The following is a 19,542-nucleotide window of genomic DNA, read 5'->3' as shown; positions in this document are numbered from 1 at the left end:
ACACAGAGTTACACATGGAATAAACAAAAGTACAGTCAATAACACAATAGAAAAAGTCTATATACAGTGTGTGCAAATGGCGTGATGAGGTAAGGAAATAAATAAGCCATAGTAGTGAAGTAAATACAATTTAGCAAATTAACACTGGAGTGATAGATGTGCAGATGATGATGTGCAAGTAGAAATACTGGTGTGCAAAAGAGCAAAAAGTTAATAAAAACAATATAGGGATGAGGTCGGTAGATTGGATGGGCTATTTACAGATGGGCTGTGTACAGCTGCAGCGATCGGTAAGCTGCTCAGATAGCTGATGCTTAAAGTTAGTGAGGGGGATATAAGTCTCCAACTTCAGCGATTTTTGCAATTCGTTTCAGTCATTGGCAGCAGAGAACTGGAAGGAAAGGCGGCCAAAGGAGGTGCTGGCTTAAGTTATGGTCAGATTTACCAAAGAGAGGGGGAGCGAGAGACTTGTATGCATTTCTGTGTGTGGAGTAAAGGTTATCCAGAGTTTTGTAGCCTAAAGTTGCACAGGTGTCGGGCTGGTAAAAATGAGGTAAAAGAGATTTCAGTTTCCCTGCATTAAAATCACCGGCCATGGGAAACACTGCCTCGGGATGTGCATTTTCCTGTTTGCTTATGGCCCTATACATCTCGCTGAGTGCAGTCTTATACCAGCATCTTTTTGTGGCAGTAAATAGACAGCAAGGGAAATATAGATTAAAACTCTCTTGGTAAATAGTATGGTATATAGCTTATCATGAGGTATTCTAACTCAAGCAAGCAAAAACTTGCTTAACATTATAGATCGCACACCAGCTGTTTTTAACAAAGCGACACTCCCCTCCTCCCTTCATCTTACCCGAGGCTGCCGTCCAGTCTTGACGATGCATGCAAAAACCAGCAAGATGTATATTATCCATGTCGTTGATATGCCACGACTCCAAGAAACATACAGTTCTTCAGGTCCCGTTGATAGGATATTCTCGAACAGAGCAAGTCCAGTTTGTTCACTAGTGTATATAGTAACAATCAAATTATGAAGAACTTACTATAATATTTCACCTTTGTTATGACTGTAAAATAATTACGACCACACAGTACTTAGTGACAGTACAATATTGGCACCATTTCATATAACTTATAACAGAGAAGTTTATCATAAACGTCTACTGAGCGGCGAAGAGGCACAATTCAAATGTGTGCAGACTCGTTACAACTTCAGCTTTAAGCACGGAGTGATTTCGTCCATCTGTGACCAAGTGAAAGTGGTCTTGTTTAAATTCTATGAAATTATTTAGTATTTTTTCATGGTGAGAGCTCTAAATCCGGCTGAGAATATCACAGTGAGATGAAACCACAACTGTTGGATTCGCTAGATTGTCCCCTTTCATATGCTCATATGCCGTCTCCAAGACTGGGGTCCGTTCGCTCAGAGGAAGAGCAAATCTATTCTTTGTCTGCATAGGCCAGAAAATGTGACATGCCACTAGGGTCTGAAACCTGACACTTCAAGTCTGCTTCGCTGAGAGAGTGGTAGTGGAGAGCAGACAGATGGGGCTTTCTGGCACTGTAAGGCACAGGACCCAACAATGTTCACAGAGCACTTTGTACACCAAAATGTCAGTCGGAACTGGTCCAGAACCACTCAAAGTCCCCCCATTTACAGTGGCTAGCAAAGTATTCACCCCCTTGGCATTTTTCCTATTTTATTGCCTTACAACCTGGAATTAAAATGGATTATTGGGGGGTTGTATCATTTGATTTACACAACATGCCTACCACTTTGAAGGTGCAAAATATTTTTTATGGTGGAACAAGCAAGAAATAACACACAAAAAAACAGAAAACTTGAGCCTGCATAACTATTCACCCTCCGAAGTCAATGCTTTGTAGGGCCACCTTTTGCAGCAATTACAGCTGTGAGTCTTTTGGGGAATGTCTCTATAAGCTTGGCACATCTAGCCACTGGGAGTTTTACCCATTCTTCAAGACAAAACTGCTTCAGCTACTTCAAGTTGGATAGGTTCCGCTGGTGTACAGCAATCTTTAAGTCATACCACAGATTCTCAATTGTATTGAGGTCTGGGCTTTGACTAGGCCATTCCAAGACATTTAAATGTTTCCCCTTAAACCACTCGAGTGTTGCTTTAGCAGTATGCTTAGGGTCATTGTCCTGCTGGAAGGTGAAGCTCCGTCACAATCTCAAATCTCTTGAAGACTGAAACAGGTTTCCCTCAAGAATTTCCATCTATTTAGCGTCATCCTCATTCCTTTAATTCCTTCCAGTTTCCCAGTCCCTGCCGATGAAAAACATCCCACACCATGATGCTGCCACCACCATGCTTCACTGTGGGGATGGTGTTCTCAGGGTGATGAGAGGTGTTGGGTTTGTGAAAGACATGGCATTTTTCTTGATGGCCAAAAAGCTCAATATTTGTCTCATCTGACCAGAGTACCTTCTTCAATATGTTTGGGGAGTCTCCCACATGCTTTTTAGCGAACACAATGTGTTTGCTTATTTTCTTCTTTAAGCAATGGCTTTTTTTCTGGCCACTCTTCCGTAAAGCCCAGCTCTGTGGAGTGTATGACTTAAAGTGGTCCTATGGACTGTGGAGCTTTGCAGCTCCTTCAGGGTTATCTTTGGTCTCTTTGCTGCCTCTCTGATTAATGCCCTCCTTGTCTGGTCCGTGTGTTTTTGTGGGCGGCCCTCTCTTGGCAGGTTTGTTGTGGTGCCATATTCTTTCAATTTTTGTATAATGGATTTAATGGTGCTCCGTGGGATGTTCAAAGTTTCTGATATTTTTTAAAACCCAACCCTGATCTGTACTTCTCCACAACTTTGTCCCTGACCTGTTTGGAGAGCTCCTTAGTCTTCTCGGTGCTGCTTGCTTGGTGGTGCCCCTTGTTTAGTGGTGTTGCAGACTCTGGGGCCTTTCAGAACATGTGTGTATATATACTGAGATCATGTGGCACATAGATTGCACACAGGTGGACTAATTATGTGACTTCTGAAGGTAATTGGTTGCACCAGATCTTATTTAGGGGCTTCATATGCACGCACCACTTTTCCGTTTTTGTTTTTGTATAATTCTTTTGAAACAAGTAATTTTTTTTCATTTCACTTCACCAATTTATACTATTTTGTGTATGTCCATTACATAAAATTTAAATTACCGGCTGAAATCCAACAAAATAGGAAAAACGCCAAGGGGGATGAATACTTTTCCAAGGCACTGTAGGGGACTTAACATCTAAGAAGTTAAATGCTTTCAGTGCTTCAGTTTGTTAACCGCAGACTATTTTCACCCATTGCTTTGTTTGGCGGCACCTTTACTGGGTTTTTAAATGTAGTAACTCTTTAAACATAATGGTATAGTGCAGCAAAATAATGTATTCAAATGCTGTATTCAGATGCTGGTTTGGGAGACCCATGAGGCGGCTTTTGGTTTCTCTCCCTCTAAAAACAGCCTGGCTTTATTTACAAATTAGGGAGAATATCTCACCCCATGTTCAAGAATGGCCTTTTTATCACTCACTCTTGGTTAAAGGGAAACAAAATAATCTCCAAAATATTGTTAGTTTTTAAACAAAACAATTATTATTATTATTATTAATTAATTTAGAATTATATAATAGCCCCTTAGATATTCTCACAGATCAGATTTTCCCTAATGAAAAATGCTCATTAAATATTAATTTGGAATCCTCCAATCCAAAATGAGTCTCACTAGTGTTGAGTGATGTGCTGTTAAAAGTGGTGTACAGTAGGTCTTATTTATTTAATAAGCATATTGAAGTTAGAAGCAATAGGATTTGAAGCAATAACTATTTCAGCATCGTTTCGCGCCGCTCTGAGACAAGCATGGGGACTGGTCTTGATAAATCAATGAGATTCTTATTTTCACTGAATCTCCGTTTGGGTATTGGTTACACTACAATTAGGGTGTGGAAATGTTATGCTCTTAGTACTGTAGCCTACTCCTGACCGTCACGTTGCACAACGTCATATTTTCCTAACAGTGGTGCAGCGGTCTAAGACACTGCATCTCAGGGCAAACTGCGTTGCTACAGATGCTGGTTCGATACACGTGTCGGCCGCGACCGGGAGACACATTGAGGCAGCTTTTGGTTTCTCTCCCTCTAAAAACAGAAATAAATAGTTCTAAATAACAAACTGGCTTTATTTACACATTAGTGAGAATGTCTCACCCCATGTTCAAGAATGGCATTTTTCTCGCTCACTCTAGGTTAAAGGAAAACTCTTTTTTTAAACAAAGTGGTTATTATTATTATTAATTCATTTAGAATTATATAAAAGCTCCTTAGATATTCTCACAGGTCAGATTTGCCCTAACAAAAAATGCTCCTTAGATATTAATTTATAATCATTCAATCCTCTTATGCTCTTAGTACTGTAGCCTACTCCCGACCGTCACATTGTACAGTGACATATTTTCCATTCCATCGTAACGGAAAATCGTAACATCGTTTTGGTTTTTCTTGGAATAGAAACACTATAATATGAATCAAATTAATTAAGCAAAATTTCTTAAAATCAATCCCATATGTTCTTACAAAAAAGGTTTTAAATGATCTAGTAATTCCAATATTGAAGACTATCAAATGCTTCTCAAAGATTCCCTCTGGTTGTGAAACTAGCACGAACTAGCATTAATGGTAAAAATGGCTGACAATTAAATAATGTGACATAGAATTCTGCAGCAGCCCGCAAAGTGTGCTGCAGTATTACGCAACTTTTAAAGGAGGAACCAGGACTGGGCAAAGGCGCGACTTAAACTTTGACTGCTTTGCGCGTGTGGTGAAATTAATATGTGGTGGTGTTTGGCTGAGAGTTTCCTTTTGCGAAGGTGGAGACAAAGCGGAATACTTATGGACTCAGAACTTAATCAAGCATCTGACCCAATTACACAATATTTTTGTTCTGGTTTAACCGAGATTACACTGCTCTATGGAGTAATTGCAATCCACACTTTGATTTTGGTAGAAAAGTCACTGCCAAAAATTGTTTGTTCGTATTTTCGGACAAAAAACATTATTTCACTCAGATTGGAGTGTGTCTGAAGTTACACATAACACTATTACAATAGTGTGACTGTTTTCAAGTAAAATGTTTCATATATTTTCTTAAGCATCCTCTGTATTGTGTGCTTATTGTTTAATGCTTAAGGAGCATCAGGTACTGCTGGAATGTCATTTTTTTGTGAGAAATTACAAGGGTCACTCAAAACATTTACAAAGTATTTATAATGTATAAATAGATCACACTTTAGATGAGGCCACGCAAAAATACTTAACTAATGATTAGTAAATGGTTTATAAGGACCTACATTAAATATCTGATTAATTATCTTATGAATCATTATTAAATACTTTTAAAGTTGTGTATAAATGTGTGAATAACTAGGTTGCTTTACAAAAATTATTAGTAAATGATGAATAAACTATTTATAAATACATTATAAATGCTTTATTATGTAGAGTTATTATAAAGTGCTACCCAAATTCTTACATACATGTTTCTAAAATGTAAATATGTTGGGGAAAATAGAGCTCTTACAATTCAAGTCTTTTTTCGGTTATATTTATTTTTTATTTTGATATATAAAACAATGTTATGTTTACTTCCTGTAGGATAAGAGAGGCAGCTAAGACCCATAAACTGGTAGAACAGGAGTTAGCCCATGCTGTCAATGCTAGTGCCATGGTCCTCACTGAAGCGTTCCCCTCCAAACCATCCAGCCCTGAGGTAAGACAACTACACTACCCAGCAGTCACTACACTAAACTACACTGCCCAGCAGCCTCTCTGAATGCAATGAACTACACTACCCAGAAGCCACCTTTGGGAACACAAACAACATTCCCCTGCAGCCGTCTGTGGGGACATAAAACTACACTACCAAGAAACCACTCTGGGGAAGACACAACTACACTACCCAGCAGCACTCCCTAAACTACACTACCCAGCAGCCACTGTGGGGAAACACTTTGAGGTTCCACAAAACTACACTACCATGGGTTACGATTAACTCCTAACCCTAACCTACAGTAATTGAAATGCTGTAGTACCGATACAATAGTTTGTGTATGTTTTATCTCTTCAGTGTCTGAGTCGCAGTACAGCAGTGGAGATTGTGAACAGCAGTAAAGTCCTTCAGCTGGAGACCAGGATGCTGCTGGAGGGAAAACTACTGGTATACTATAAACTCTACCACTGCACTTTAGCCAACCCCAAACTAGTCTGAAATCCAGAACCTGTTTTGCTAACATTCCATTCATTGTACTCCTTGTCATTGCCATATTGTTTTTCATGACAAGGTGTGGGAAGGAGTGGAATGATAGCAGAACAGTTCCCAGGACCCAGGCTAAACCCAAACCTTACTGTGCTGGATCAGGCATTTTATTTTCACATTGTCTGTCAGTGCAAACATGGTGAATTCGTGAACAGACCAACCCAGTGCAGATTAGGCTAATTAGCTCGGTTCTGTTTGGTTTGGCTCAGTAGTGTGAAAAAGGTTTCCTAATAGATAATGTATGTATATTTTACTGGTCTCTTCCCCTCCCTCTCTCCTCTCTGTCCCCCCCTCCCGCTCTGTTTTAGCTGGACTCTCCCCAGGAAGAGGACCTTCTCTCTACTCTCAACTCTCTGAGTGCTGAGCTCCACAAGCTAGATGACATACACTGGATCTGCCCTGCCATGCACTGCTCAGAGGAAGTGGATGTGAGTGTGTGTGTAAGGCAGGGTTTCCCAAACTTGGTCCTTGGGACCCCAAGGTGTGCACGTTTTGGTTTTTGCCCTATTCAAATAATCAACTAATCATCAAACTTTGATCCGTTGAATCAGCTATGTAGTTTTGGGGCAAAAACCAAAACGTGCACCCCTTGGGTTCAAGAGGACCGAGTTTGGGAAACCCTGGTGTAAAGGTTGGGGGTGTGTTTGTGTGTCTTTGGTAAAGTTGTCTGCTCAATTTGTACCTGACCTGGGTTGAAATACATGTGTATTTGAGTATTTGTTATTTAAGATGTTTTTTTCTGTGTATTCTTTCTATTTTTATTTGTTTTTTAATAGTTATTTGTAAAAACGAAATAGTCTGCCAATTTCAAATCCTTCACTGAATACTATTTGAAATCCTTTTCAAATACCGTCAAATAAAATGTTCTAAAAGGCAGGGCACTTCCTACAGAATTGGACTCTTCACAGTGTTATGCTGGCATGTAAACGGTTCAAAGGCCGCCATACTGGAGAATGCATTGCCAGCACATACAGTCTTTGGAAATCTTGGATCACTACAAGATCTCAACCAAAGTCAACACCGTGGTCAACGATAACGCCAATAACATGGTTGTTGCCTTTTCTAATTTTGAAGACGACACATCCTCTGAAGAAGAGGATACTGGTGATGAAGTGGAGGAAGGTCTGTAAGTTCCACTGACCTTGATGAAGTTCACTTTCCACAGCATGAAAGATGCTTTTCTCACACACTACAACTCACCGTGAAAGATGGCTATAAATCTTCAGATAACCACAACAAAGCCATTTCCAAAGCCTCCAACATTGTCTCCCACTACAGCAAGTCAATATTTGCACAGGATCTCCTTGAAGGGGAGAATCGTCTGCAACCAGCCACAAGGTAGAACTCTCAACGGAAATTATTCGCTCAGTTCTCAGTGCTGATGAAGAAAAGCTTGACACTGCCTGTCACCAAGTTATCTATGTACGAGAAGTATGTCCTCGCTGATGTTGTGGACATCCAAACCCCCTTTGAGGTTGCCACAGATAGAGTGCAAGGATCTGACATTGTCACAGCCAGCTACATCATTCCATGTATTAGAGGACTGAGTAAACAGCTCCTCACTTGCTCTACCAGGTAGAATGGAAAGCTTGTCAAAAACCTGCAAGAAGTTGACAAGCGCCTGACTGTTTATGAGCATAAGACACCATACCAGATTGCATCAGTTTTGGATTCACAATTTAAACTGGCATGGTGCAATGCCACTTAGAAGGCTGCACTTACTGCAGACATCAATGATCTTGCCACAAAGTTTACCGGCGCAACACTGATCCTCTGAAATTCTGGAAGACACACATACCCAATACTGAGCGGAGTTGCTGCTGAGTACCTACACGTCACAGCATCCTTCGCAGCTGTGGAGCAGCTTTTCAGCATTGGAGGGCGTATCTTCAGACCAGATCGCAGTTCAATGTCCAAGGAGCTTTTTGAAACCCTGATGTTTTTGAAATGTAACATAGCATCTCTTTCATGAGACACCAAAGTATAAAGTATGGGCCGCATATTGTGATGAAACAGTGAAATAAGACCTATATTTTAAATAAAACTACTATGTACATTCACAACTATATTCAAATACATTCAAATATTTTTTTGATAATACCATCTCATATACTTTCAACGAAATGCATTTGAAGTAATTGTAAATACATGCCAATACTTTCCAAATGGTATTTTCAAATACATTCCAATATTCAACTATTTGTTTGTTTTTTCAAATTAAGGTTATCTAAATACTTGTTTTGAAATCTATTGAAAAGTAATTGAAATACTTGCCACAGTATTTGAACCCAGGTCTGATTTGTAAATAGATCAGCAGAAGTCATTTTTATTCAATCACACCATTATTTCTCTTCCTCCCTCTATTCTTCCCTTTTCGGTTACTCCCTCCCTCTTTCCAGGACTCTGTGAGAGTGAGTGGTAAGAGTAGTATGAAGCTAAAGATGATGCCCAAGGTGAGGAAGGAGAGAGAGAAGCTCCACAAGCAGATGTCCAACAGCTCTCTGTCGGGTAAGGATCCAGGCGAGTCCCTGCTTTAAGACCTAACCTCCATACAACCACAGCCACACTAGTATATTGTGGCCTGGTCCAACATCTCTCTGTCGGGTAAGAATCCAGGCGAACCCCTGCTTTGAGGCCTAACCTCCATACAACCACAGCCACAGCTTAGTACATTGTGGCCTGGTGCAACGGTCAGGTAAGAGTCTTGGCGAGTCCCCTACTTCACAGCCTGCTGGGGACAATCAGGCTCCAGAGTTGAATACCCTTTGGCCTGCTCTAAATGCTGTGTAGATGTATATTGTAGCTTCTGTATGTTTATTTTCTCTTGTTCTATTCTGTTTCTCTTTGAGTTCACCTATGCATGCTCGTGGATTCAATGTCCTTGTCAATGGTGGCTGGTGGCACTTTAAATCGAAGGACGTGCTCATAGTAAAAGCTGGAACGGAATAGATTGGACTGTATCAAGCACATTGATTCCATGTGTTTGATACCATTCCATTAACTCCGTTCCATCCATTATTATGTGTCCGTCCTCCCCTCAGCAGCCTCTTCTGGTATGTGAACTTTCAGTGTCGGTGTGTTTTCTTTTTGTATATCTATATGTGTGTTTCTTTGCGCTGGTCTGTCTGTGTGCGTGTGTGTGTCTGTGTGTGTGTCTGTGTCTGTGGCTATAGTGGAGAGGTGGGAAAGTGAGGAGGTAGCTGCGTGGCTGTACTCTCTGGGGTTAGGGGAGTACAGAGAGACTTTTCTCTCCAGGGACATCCAGGGCTGCCAGCTCTCACAGCTGCAGCGGCACGACCTCAAGGTACAGGAGGACCATAGGAAACTGGGTGCCAATTTTGGGTATAGGACTAGGCAGCCATTTTGGGTCTAAGGCATAGTGTTATTTCCTGTTACACTGGAACTGTGCATGGCCTTCTTGAGTGTGTGATTTTGTAATCAATTTAAGTGACATTTATGCTTTATGAATGTAAGGTATACCGTTTTATACTGAACAAAAATATAAACGCAACATGTAAAGTGTTGATCCCATGTTTCATCAGCTGAAATTAAAGATCCCAGAAATGTTCCATACACACATACATTTTATTTCTCTCAAATGTTGTGCACAAATTTGTTTATATCCCTGTTAGTGTTCATTTCTCCTTTGCCAAGATATTCCATCTACCTGCCAGGTGTGGCATATCAAGAAGCTGATTAAACAGCATAATCATTACACAGGTGCACCTTGTGCTGGGGACAATAAAAGGCCACTCTAAAATGTGCAGTTTTGTCACACAACACAATGCCACAGATGTCTCAAGATTAGAGGGAGCATGCAAATGGCATGCTGACTGCAGGAATGTCTACCAGAGCTGTTGTCAGAGAATTGAATGTTCATTTCTCTACCATAAGCCGCCTCCAACATTGTTTTAGAGTATTTGGCAGTACGTCCAACCGGCCTCACAACCGCAGACCACGTGTATCTACGCTAGCCCAGGACTTCCACATCCGGTTTCTTCACCTGCAGGATTGTCTGAGACCAGCCACCCAGACAGCTAATTAAGTATTTCTGTCTGTATTAAGCTTTTTTTTGTGGGGAAAACCATATTCTGATTGGCTGGGCCTGGCTCCAAAGTGGCCCCTGCCCAGTCATGTGAAATCCATAGATTAAGGCCTAATTCATTTATTTCAATTGACTGATTTCCTTATATGACCTGTAACTCATTAAAATCGTTGAAATTGTTGCATGTTACGTTTATATTTTTGTTCAGTATATTGATTACTTTTCTATCAATGACTTGCTTACTCATTGTAGAAAGATGATACCCCCATTTCCCAATTCAGAAGTATCACAATCAACTAATAGGAAGCTCTCTACGCAAATAACTCACGTTAATTTTAGCTTGGAGTTCCAGAGTTTCCAACGTGATGTGAACGCGGCTAGAGGCGTCATGCCCATAGGGGGTACAAGGACACATGCCCCCACAGATTTGTCCTGTAATAATAATAACAAATATATTTATATATACACTGCTCAAAAAAATTAAGGGAACACTAAAATAACACATCCTAGATCTGAATGAATGAAATAATCTTATTAAATACTTTTTTCTTTACATAGTTGAATGTGCTGACAATAAAATCACACAAAAATAATCAATGGAAATCCAATTTATCAACCCATGGAGTCACACTCAAAATTAAAGTGGAAAACCACACAGGCTGATCCAACTTTAATGTAATGTCCTTAAAACAAGTCAAAATGAGGCTCAGTAGTGTGTGTGGCCTCCACGTGCCTGTATGACCTCCCTACAATGCCTGGGCATGCTCCTGATGAGGTGGCAGATGGTCTCCTGAGGGATCTCCTCCCAGACCTGGATTAAAGCATCCGCCAACTCCTGGACAGTCTGTGGTGCAACGTGGCGTTGGTGGATGAAGCGAGACATGATGTCCCAGATGTGCTCAATTGTGCATCAATGCCTTCCTCTTGCAGGAACAGCTGACACACTCCAGCCACATGAGGTCTAGCATTGTCTTGCATTAGGAGGAACCCAGGGCCAACCGCACCAGCATATGGTCTCACAAGGGGTCTGAGGATCTCATCTCGGTACCTAATGGCAGTCAGGCTACCTCTGGCGAGCACATGGAGGGCTGTGCGGCCCCCCCCAAAGAAATGCCACCCCACACCATGACTGACCCACCGCCAAACCGGTCATGCTGGAGGATGTTGCAGGCAGCAGAACGTTCTCCACGGCGTCTCCAGACTCTGTCACGTCTGTCACATGTGCTCAGTGTGAAGCTGCTTTCATCTGTGAAGAGCACAGGGTGCCAGTGGCGAATTTGCCAATCTTGGTGTTCTCTGGCAAATGCCAAACATCCTGCACGGTGTTGGGCTGTAAGCACAACCCCCACCTGTGGACGTCGGGACCACCCTCATGGAGTCTGTTTCTGACCGTTTGAGCAGACACATGCACATTTGTGGCCTGCTGGAGGTCATTTTGCAGGGCTCTGGCAGTGCTCCTCCTGCTCCTCCTTGCACAAAGGCGGAGGTAGTGGTCCTGCTGCTGGGTTGTTGCCTTCCTACGGCCTTCTCCACGTCTCCTGATGTACTGGCCTGTCTCCTGGTAGCGCCTCCATGCTCTGGACACTACGCTGACAGACACAGCAAACCTTTTTGCCACAGCTCGCATTGATGTGCCATCCTGGATGAGCTGCACTACCTGAGCCACTTGTGTGGGTTGTAGACTCCGTCTCATGCTACCACTAGAGTGAAAGCACCGCCAGCATTCAAAAGTGACCAAAATATCAGCCAGGAAGCATAGGAACTGAGAAGTGGTCTGTGGTCACCACCTGCAGAACCACTCCTTTATTGGAGGTGTCTTGCTAATTGCCTATAATTTCCAACTGTTGTTTATTCCATTTGCACAACAACATGTGAAATGTATTGTCAATCAGTGTTGCTTCCTAAGGGGACAGTTTGATTTCACAGAAGTGTGATTGACTTGGAGTTACGTTGTGTTGTTCCCTTTATTTTTTTGAGCAGTGTATATATATATATATATATATATATATATATATATATATATATATATATATATATATATATATACAGTACCAGTCAAAAGTTTAGACACACCTACTCATTCCAGGGTTTTTCTTTATTTGTACTATTTTCTACATTGTAGAATAATAGTGAAACATCAAAACAATGAATTAACATATATGGAATCATGTAGTAACCCAAAAATATTTTATATTTGAGATTCTTCAAAGTAGCCACCCTTTGCCTTGATGATAGCTTTGCACACTCTTGGCATTCTCTCAACCAGCTTCATGAGGTAGTCACCTGGAATGGATTTCAATCAACAGGTGTGCCTTGTTAAACATTCATTTGTGGAATTTATTTCCTTGTTAATGCGTTTGATCCAATCAGCTGTGTTGTGACAAGGTAGGGGTGGTATATAGAAGATAGCCCTATTTGGTAAAAGGCCAAGTCCATATTATGGTAACAACAGCACAAACAAGCAAAGAGAAATGACAGTCCATCATTACTTTAAGTCATGAAGGTCAGTCAATCCCGTCAAAATTTCAAGAACTTGTAAAGTTTCTTCTAGTGGAGTCGCGAAAACCATCAAGCACTATGATGAAACTGGCACTCATGAGGACCGCCACAGGAAAGTGCATTAGAGTTACCAGCCTCAGGAATTGCAGCCCAAATAAATGCTTCACAGAGTTCAAGTAACAGACACATCTCAACATCAACTGTTTAGAGGAGAGTGCGTGAATCAGGCCTTCATGGTCGAATTGTTGCAAAGAAACCACTACTAAAGGACATCAATAATAAGAAGAGACTTGCTTGGGCTGAATGGCGCCAGAGGAGATGGCTACCGTTGTACAAACCCATAACCAATTGTGCTATTGTGTGTTTTTTTGCGTTATTTGTAACTTATTTTGTACATAATGTTTCTGCTACCGTGTCTTATTACCGAAAAGAGCTTCTAGATATCAGGACAGCGATTACTCACCCCGTACTGGAGGAATACTTTTTCTTTAACAAGTCAGATGGGAAGGATTTACTACAGACGCCCGACAAGGCCCTCATCCCCGTCATTCGTAGGAGAAAAAGACAGAGATATCGGGGATGTAGGTCTGGGTGCCTTGTAAGGATCCGACGGCGAGCGGGTAATCTCCCTTTACCATCGGTATTATTAACCAACGTACAATCAATCGAAAATAAAATAGACAAACTACGATCACGTATATCTTAACAACGAGACATTAAAAACGGTAATATCTTATGTTTCACAGAGTTATGGCTGAATGTCGACATGAATAACATACAGCTGGCGGGTTTTAAGCTTTTTCGGTAGGATAGAATAGCGGCCTCTGGTAAGACAAGGGGTGTCGGTCTATGTATATTTGTAAACAACAGCTGGTGCATGAAATCTAAGAAAGTCTTGAGGTTTTCCTCGCCTGAGGTATAGTTATATAGTGATAACTCATGATAAGCTGTAGATCACACTATTTACCAAGAGAGTTTTCATTTATATTCTTCGTAGCTGTCTATTTACCACCACAAACCGATGCTGGCACTAAGACCGCACTCAATGAGCTGTATACGGCCATAAGCAAACAGGAAAACGCTCATCCAGAGTCGGCGCTCCTAGTGGCCGGGGACTTTAATGCAGGGAATCAGTTTTACTGTCACGAGAATTTTCTATCTCAATGGTTGAATTCAACTACTACTCAAAGCTTTGTCTATTTCCTGAAGGTTGTAAGGCTTCAGTTAATAAAGAAGTAGACAAAGTCTCAAATTCTGCAATAGATCAGTCCTTTATTCAGAGAGCGCTCTGTCTTCAAAATGAGAACACAATCTTTTTATAGCACACACACACACAAATTAACTCACATCAGTAGAAACTCCACCTCTCTTTAGGTGGGCTGTATTTTTCCACAATTCACATACATTGTTTATCACACTTCTGCAACATGTTTCATCATCTTCAGCAAGCCTAGCCATTTCTAACAGTTTTTCACCTCCCTAGGGTGGGGAGGCCTCTTTCCAGTTATTAGTTTCACCGTTATCACTAGTCGACAGTTCTGTTGTCCTTGAATGTCTCAACTATACCCTGCTCATATTGCGAAATAGTAACACAATGGCCTAGTCACACACATTATTGGATTATGACTCTAACACGTCATACAATTATATGGTTTCAGGGTGGAATACTTTAGTCATTATCTTAAACATACAAATTCTTCTATCATTTACCTAATTTCTACCAGCATGTTAAATGTGCAACCAGAGGGGAAAAAACTCTAACCTTTACTCCACACACAGAGACGTGTACCCCTCGCATTTGGCAAATCTGACCATAATTCTATCCTCCTGATTCCTGTTTACAAGCAAAAACTAAAGCAGGAAGCACCAGTGACTCAGTCATCAAGAAAGTGGTCAGATGAAGCAGATGCTAAGCTACAGGACCGTTTTGCTAGCACAGACTGGAATATGTTCCGGGATTCTTCCGATGGCATTGAGGAGTACACAACATCAGTCATTGGCTTCATCAATAAGTGAATCTAGGACGTCATCCCTACAGTGACTGTACGTACATACCAGAAGCCATGGATTACAGGCAACATCCGTACTGAGCTAAAGGGGGGAGCTGCCTCTTTCAAGGAGTGTGACTCTAACCCGGAAGCTTATAAGAAATCCCGCTATGCCCTCCGACGAACCATCAAACAGACAAAGCCTCAATAGAGGACTAAGATTCAATCCTACTACACTGGCTCTGATGCTCGTCGGATGTGGCAGGGCTTGCAAAATATTACAGACTACAAAAGGGAAGCAGCCGCGAGCTGCCCAGTGACACGAGCCTACCAGACAAGCTAAATTACTTCTATGCTCGCTTCGAGGCAAGTAACACTGAAACATGCATGAAAGCATCAGCTGTTCTGGATGACTGTGTGATCACTCTCTCCGTAGCCAATGTTAGTAAGACCTTTAAACAGGTCAACATTCATAAGGCTACAGGGCCAGACGATTACCAGGACGTGTACTCCGAGCATGCGCTGACCAACTGGCAAGTGTCTTCACTGACATTTTCAACCTGTCCCTGACTGTGTCTGTAATACCAACATGTTTTAAGCAGACCACCATAGTCCCTGTGCACAAGAACACTAAGGTAACCTGCCTAAATGACTACTGACCTGTAGCACTCACGTCTGTAGCCATGAAGTGCTTTGAAAGGCTGGTCATGTCTCACATCAAAACCATTATCCCAGAAACACTACACCCACTCCAATTTGCATACTGCCCAACAGATCCACAGATGATGCAATCTCTATTGCAGTCAACACTGCCCTTTCCCACCTGGACAAAAGGAACACCTATGTGAGAATGCTATTTGTTGACTACAGCTCAGCGTTCTACACCATAGCACCCTCAAAGCTCATCACTAAGCTGAGGGCCCTTGGACTAAACACCTCCCTCTGCAACTGGATCCTGGACTTCCTGACAGGCCGCTCCCAGGTGGTAAGGGTAGGTAACAACACATCCGCCACGCTGATCCTCAACTCAGGGGGCCCCTCAGGGGTGCGTGCTCAGTCCCCTCCTGTACTCCCTGTTCACTCATGACTGCAGGCCCAGCACGACTCCAACACCATAATCAAGTTTGCCTATGACACAACAGTGGTAGGCCAAATCACCGACAACAATGAGTCTATAGGGAGGAGGTCAGAGACCTGGCCATGTGGTGCCAGGACAACAGCCTCTCTCTCAACGTGATCAAGACAAAGGGGATGATTGTGCTCTACAGGGAAAGGAGGGCCGAGCACACCCCCATTCTCACCGACGGGTGGAGCAGGTTGAGAGCTTCAAGTTCCTTGGAGTCCACATCACCAACAAACTATCGTGGTCCAAACACACTAAGACAGCCGTGAAGAAAGCATGACAAAACGTATTCCCCCTCAGGAGACTGAAACGATTCGGCATGGGTCCTCCGATCCTCAAACGGTTCTACAGCTGCACCATCGAGAGCATCCTGACCGGTTGCATCACTGCCTGGTATGGCAACTGCTCGGCTTCCGACTGCAAGGCACTATAGAGGGTAGTGCGTACGGCCTAGTACATCACTGGGGCCAAGCTTCCTGCCATCCAGGACCTCTATAACAGGCGCTGTCAGAGGAAGGCCTTAAAAATGGTCAAAGACTCCAGCCACCCCAGTCATAGACTGTTCTCTCTACTACCACACGGCAAGCTGTACCGGACTCCCAAGTCTAGGTCCAAAAGGCTTCTTAACAGCTTCTACCCCCAAGCCTTAAGACTCCTGAACAAGCAAATCAAAGGTCTACCCAGACCCCTCTTTAGTCACTTTAACTCTACCTACATGTACATATGACCTCAATTACCTCGACTAACCGGTGCCCCCGAACATTGACTCTGTACCGGTACCCCCTGTATATAGCCTCGCTATTGTTATTTTACTGCTGCTGTTTAATTATTTGTTACTTTTATTTTCTATTTTTTACTTACACTTATTTTTCTTAAAACTTCTTAAAGCATTGTTGGTTAAGGGCTTGTAAGTAAGCATTTCACTGTGCATGTGACAAATACAATTTGTTAAACATGAGCAATGGACATTGGACTGGTGGAAATCTGTCCTTTTGTCTGATGAGTCCAAATTTGAGATTTTTGGTTCCAACCGCTGTGACTTTGTGAGAGGTAGAGTAGGTAAACGGATGAACTCCGCATGTGTTGTTCCCACCGTGAAGCATGGAGGAGGAGGTTTGATGGTGTGGGGGTGCTTTGCTGGTGACACTGTCTGTGATTTATTTAGGCACACTTAACCAGCATGGCTACCACAGCATTCTGCAGCGATACGCGCTTAGTTGGACTATCATTTGTTTTTCAACAGGACAATGACCCAACACACCTCCAGGCTGTGTAAGGGCTATTTGACCAAGAAGCAGAGTGATGGAGTGCTGCATCAGATGACCTGGCCTCACCCGACCTCAACCCAATTGAGATGGTTTGGGATGAGTTGGACCTCAGAGTGAAGGAAAACCAGCCAACAAGTGCTTAGCATACATGTAGGAACTTTTTCAATACTGTTGCAAAAGCATCCCAGGTGAAGCTGGTTGAGAGAAGGCCGAGGTGTGCATAGCTGTCATCAAGGCAAAGGGTGGCTACTTTGAAGAGTCTAAAATATATTTTGATTTGTTTAATACTTTTTGGGTTACTACATGATTCCATGTGTTATTTCATAGTTTTGATGCCTTCACTATTATTCTACAATGTAGAAAATAGTACAAAATTAAGAAAAACCCTTGAATGAGTAGGTGTGTGCAAACTTTTGACTGGTACACTACCTTTCAAAAGTTTGGGGTCACTTGGAAATTTCCTTATTTTTTAAAGAAAATTACATTTTTTGTCCATTAAAATAACATCAAATTGATCAGAAATACAGTGTAGACATTGTTAATGTTGTAAATGACTATTGTAGCTGGAAACGGCTGATTTTTTAAAATGGAATATCTACATAGGCGTACAGAGGCCAATGGCACGTTGTGCTAGCTAATCCAAGTTTATCATTTTAAAAGGTTAATTGATCATTAGAAAACCCATTTGCAATTATGTTAGCACAACTGAAAACTGTTGTTCTGATTAAAAATAAATAAAACTGGCCTTCTTTAGACTAGTTGAGTATCTGGAGCATCAGCATTTGTGGGTTCAATTACAGGCTCAAAATGGCCAGAAACAAAGTATTTTCTTCTGAAACTCGTCAGTCTATTCTTGTTCTGAGAAATGAAGGCTATTCCATGTGAGAAATTGCCAAGAAACTGAAGATCTGGTACAACGCTGTGTACTACTCCCTTCACAGAACAGCGCAAACTGGCTCTAACCAGAATAGAAAGAGGAGTGGGAGGCCCCGGTGCACAACTGAGCAAGAGGACAAGTACATTAGAGTGTCTAGTTTGAGAAACAGATGCCTCACAAGTCCTCAACTGGCAGCTTCATTAAATAGTACAGGCAAACACCAGTCTCAACGTCAACAGTGAAGAGGTGAGTCCGGGATGCTGGCCTTCTAATCAAATCAAACTTTATTTGTCACGTGCGCCGAATACAATAGGTGTACTCCTTATAGTGAAATGCTTACTTACAGGCTCTAACCAATAGTGCAAAAAAGGTATTAGGTGAACAATAGGTAGGTAAAGAAATAAAACAGACAAGAGTTTCTAGACAGAGTTTCAAAGAAAAAGACATATCTCAGACTGACCAATAAAAAGAAAAGATTAAGATGGGCAAAAGAAGACAGACACTGGACAGAGGAAGATTGGAAAAAAGTGTTGTGGACAGACGAATCTAAGTTTGAGGTGTTCGGATCACAAAGAAGAACATTTGTGAGACGCAGAAAAAATGAAAAGATGCTGGAGGAGTGCTTGACGCGATCTGTCAAGCATGGTAGAGGCAATGTGATGGTCTGGGGGTGCTTTGGTAATTGTAAAGTGGAAGATTTTTACAGTAAAAAGGATCTTGAAGAAGGAAGGCTATCACTCCATTTTGCAATGCCATGCCATACTCTGTGGACAGCACTTAATTGGAGCCAATTTCCTCCTACAACAGCACAATGACCCAAAACACAGCTCCAAACTATGCAAGAACTATTTAGGGAAGAAACAGTCAGCTGGTATTCTGTCTATAATGCAGTGGCCAGCACAGTCACTGGATCTCAACCCTATTGAGCTGTTTTGGGAGCAGCTTGACCGTATGGTACGCAAGAAGTGCTCATCAAGCCAATCCAAGTTGTGCGAGGTGCTTCAGGAAGCATGGGTGAAATCTCTTCAGATTACCTCAACAAATTGACAACTAGAATGCTAAAGGTCTGCAAGGCTGTAATTGCTGCAAATGTAGGATTATTTGACCATAGCAAAGTTTGAAGGACACAATTATTATTTCAATTAAAATCATTATTTATAACCTTGTCAACATCTTGACTATATTTCCTATTCATTTTGCAACTCATTTCATGTATGTTTTCATGGAAAACGAGGACATTTCTAAGTGACCCCCAAACTTTTGAACGGTAGTGTGTATGTTGTTGTTGATGTTTCTCTGTAATATTTCTAGCCATCTAACAATTTTATGAAGTTGGCTTTAGGTAGCTCAGATAGATTCCCAATCTCCCAACCTCAAAACTAGCTACCAAGAAGCCATTTCAGGCTATCAATCAAGTTATAGTAGCTAG

General features: G+C 41.8%; 1 protein-coding gene across 5 annotated transcripts in view; it reads left to right on the top strand.

The window, feature by feature from the left end:
• The window catches only part of si:dkey-172j4.3 (diacylglycerol kinase eta), a 141,356-nt gene that overhangs the window by 118,235 nt on the left and 3,579 nt on the right, over positions 1–19,542 (top strand). For 4 of the 5 annotated variants that reach the window (XM_045721857.1, XM_045721858.1, XM_045721856.1 and 1 more), the window contains 5 exons: positions 5,653–5,767; positions 6,125–6,214; positions 6,622–6,741; positions 8,713–8,821; positions 9,487–9,617. In XM_045721857.1, coding sequence (XP_045577813.1) covers positions 5,653–5,767; positions 6,125–6,214; positions 6,622–6,741; positions 8,713–8,821; positions 9,487–9,617 — 565 coding nt within the window. The remainder of the gene's footprint in view (positions 1–5,652; positions 5,768–6,124; positions 6,215–6,621; positions 6,742–8,712; positions 8,822–9,486; positions 9,618–19,542) is intronic. The other variant, XM_045721860.1, reaches the window with a different exon arrangement.

Source organism: Salmo salar, chromosome ssa07 (genome assembly GCF_905237065.1).
Source record: "Salmo salar chromosome ssa07, Ssal_v3.1, whole genome shotgun sequence".
NCBI lineage: Eukaryota > Metazoa > Chordata > Actinopteri > Salmoniformes > Salmonidae > Salmo > Salmo salar.
Note: the sequence above shows the minus strand (reverse complement) of the source record. Positions and strands in the feature narration are given on the sequence as shown.